General features: G+C 39.1%; 1 protein-coding gene across 9 annotated transcripts in view; it reads right to left on the minus strand.

Moving 5' to 3' along the window:
* The window catches only part of LOC123510633 (heterogeneous nuclear ribonucleoprotein L-like), a 212,584-nt gene that overhangs the window by 162,655 nt on the left and 47,429 nt on the right, over window positions 1-2,500 (minus strand). For 8 of the 9 annotated variants that reach the window (XM_045265937.1, XM_045265930.1, XM_045265931.1 and 5 more), the window contains exon 3: window positions 734-787. The exons of the other annotated variant lie outside the window; for it this stretch is intronic. In XM_045265937.1, the coding sequence (XP_045121872.1) occupies window positions 734-787 (54 nt within the window). The remainder of the gene's footprint in view (window positions 1-733; window positions 788-2,500) is intronic. 9 annotated transcript variants of the gene reach the window in all.

Consider the following 2,500-nt stretch of genomic DNA (forward strand, 5'->3'; position numbering starts at 1 on the left):
GTGTGTGTGTGTGTGTGTGTGTGTGTGTGTGTGTGTGTGTGTGTGTGTGTGTGTGTTCCATCCACCCATACGGTCGTTCCTTTTTTACACTTCTTCTATCTCGTGTGTGTGTGTGTGTGTGTGTGTGTGTGTGTGTGTGTGTGTGTGTGTGTGTGTGTGTGTGTGTGTGTGTGTGTGTGTGTGTGTCGGGAGGGGTAAAGGGTAAAATACAAATTCATGCGTGTGCGTGCATTTGCGTGTGACAGATTATTTCGTGAGTGTGCTAGAAAAATGGTGTGTGTGTGTGTGTGTGTGTGTGTGTGTGTGTGTGTGTGTGTGTGTGTGTGTGTGTGTGTGTGTGTGTGTGTGTGTGTGTGTGTGTTGTGACGTGACGTGAACGCATGTATCATTTAAAGTGTGTGTGTGTGTGTGTGTGTGTGTGTGTGTGTGTGTGTGTGTGTGTGTGTGTGTGTGTGTGTGTGTGTGTGTGTGTGTGTGTGTGTGCGCAGCGGCGGCCAAAAGCGTCATAGCAAGGCAGTAGCAAGCACGACGCACGCACGCACGCATGCACGCACGTATAAAACTCCAGAACGTGCCGTATCGTGTCATGGTGGACTTCAAATTCGTGTCAAAAATAAATAAATAAAATCAATAAAAAAAATATAAAAAAATCGAATGAGTGGGTGAGTGAGTGCGTGTGCGTGTGAGTTTTGAGTGAGTGAGTGGAAAAGTCCCGCTTGAGGGAAGTACTTACTGGGTTTGTCTCTCCTGTAGTCTCGCACGCCTCCCTCATCAGCTCGCTACTCACCTGCAATTAGAAAGGTACAGATAAGACACAGGTAAGGTAAACAGGTCAGTTAAGTTACAGTAATTGATTGGTTACTCTGTCAACAAGGGAAAGAAACTGATTAATTTATGGCGAGATACAGGTAAGGTTAGGTAATTAGAAAGGTAAAGGTGAGACACAGGTAAGGTAAACAATAGATCAGGTAAGTTACATTAATTAGCTTTATTTTTATGTCAAGGGAAAGAGTTTGGCTTGTTAATATGTCCACAGGGAAAAGAAGAGTAGATAAATTTATGGAGAGGGTAAAAGGTGAAAGTACGTAGAGATGCAAGTTTTATACAGAGTGATACAAGATTTAATGATTATTTGAGATGGCGCCATAAAAGAAATGTATGGTGGAAGGACGTAGAGAAGTTTTATATATGGTGATACAAGAATTTAAAGGTTATTTGAGATGGCGCCATGAATGTATAAGGGTAAAGGTGGAATTATGTAGAGAAGCAAGTGATACAAAAATTTAATGGCGATTTGAGATAGAGGCATAAAAAAGTGTATATTTTAAGTTAACTTGTTGCTGTGGTCAATAAAACTGTCTATCTATCTATCTATCACACAAACAGCCACGTTTAGGTCTAGTTTCCTTAAGTTCTCATTATATTTTAGTAGACTTCAGTACTGGGACACATTTTTACCTTTAGATTTGTGTACGATTAGATAATTTTATTAACATTACGAGGGATCTATGGAGGTCAGTAGATTAATGGCCAGAGTCTTCACTATTTCAACCCTTTCAGTACTGGAACACATTCTTACCTTGAAATTTGAGTACGATTAAACAATTTTATTAACATTACAAAGGGTCTATGGAGGTCAGAAAATCAATGGCCAGAGTCTTCACTATTTCAACCCCTTCAGTACTGGGACACATTTTACCTTGAGATCTGAGTACGATTAAACCATTTTTGTAACATTACGAAGAGTCTATGGAGGTCAGAAGATTAATGGCTACAGTCTTCACTATTCTAATCCCACACATAAGTTTCTGAAGCTGTAAAAAATCACCAAATAGTAAGCAGAATGAATATGGAAACGCGTCATGGTGCTGAAGGGGTTAAACGTATATAAAGGTGGAATAAGTAAAGGTATGCTAATAACACACAGGTGGGAAGATACAAGTGAAGGAGTGTCAGGTGAAGATAGAACACTTTAATCACACAGGTAGGAAAATATGAAGGTCAAGTCAAGGAAAAGAATGTGAATCAGATAAATGAAAGGAGAAGGAATAATTACGTGATTTGTGACATACAGGTACAAAAAATAATAAATAAATACATAAAAAAGGGGGGTGGGGAAGGAGGGACGCTGGGAAGGTAGTAAAAATCACATTATAGATAAGTAGAGGTGTATATATATGGTAATTATAAAGGTAACACACCCTAATTAACTCAGTACCACGACGCGTTTTCATATTTATTCTGCTTACTATTTAATGAATCTACACAGCTTCGCAAACTTACGTGGAGGAGTAAAATAGTGAAAACTGTAGCCATTAATCTTTTGACCTTCATAGACCCTTCCTAATGTCAATAGAATCATCTAATCGTACACAAATCTTAAGTACTGAAGGGGTTGAACTAGTGAAGACTGTGGCCATCAATCTTCTGACCTCCATAGACCCTTCCTAATGTCAATAAAATGGTCTAATCGTACGCAAATCTCAAGGTAAAAATGTGT

This window comes from Portunus trituberculatus, chromosome 29 (genome assembly GCF_017591435.1).
Source record: "Portunus trituberculatus isolate SZX2019 chromosome 29, ASM1759143v1, whole genome shotgun sequence".
Taxonomy (NCBI): domain Eukaryota; kingdom Metazoa; phylum Arthropoda; class Malacostraca; order Decapoda; family Portunidae; genus Portunus; species Portunus trituberculatus.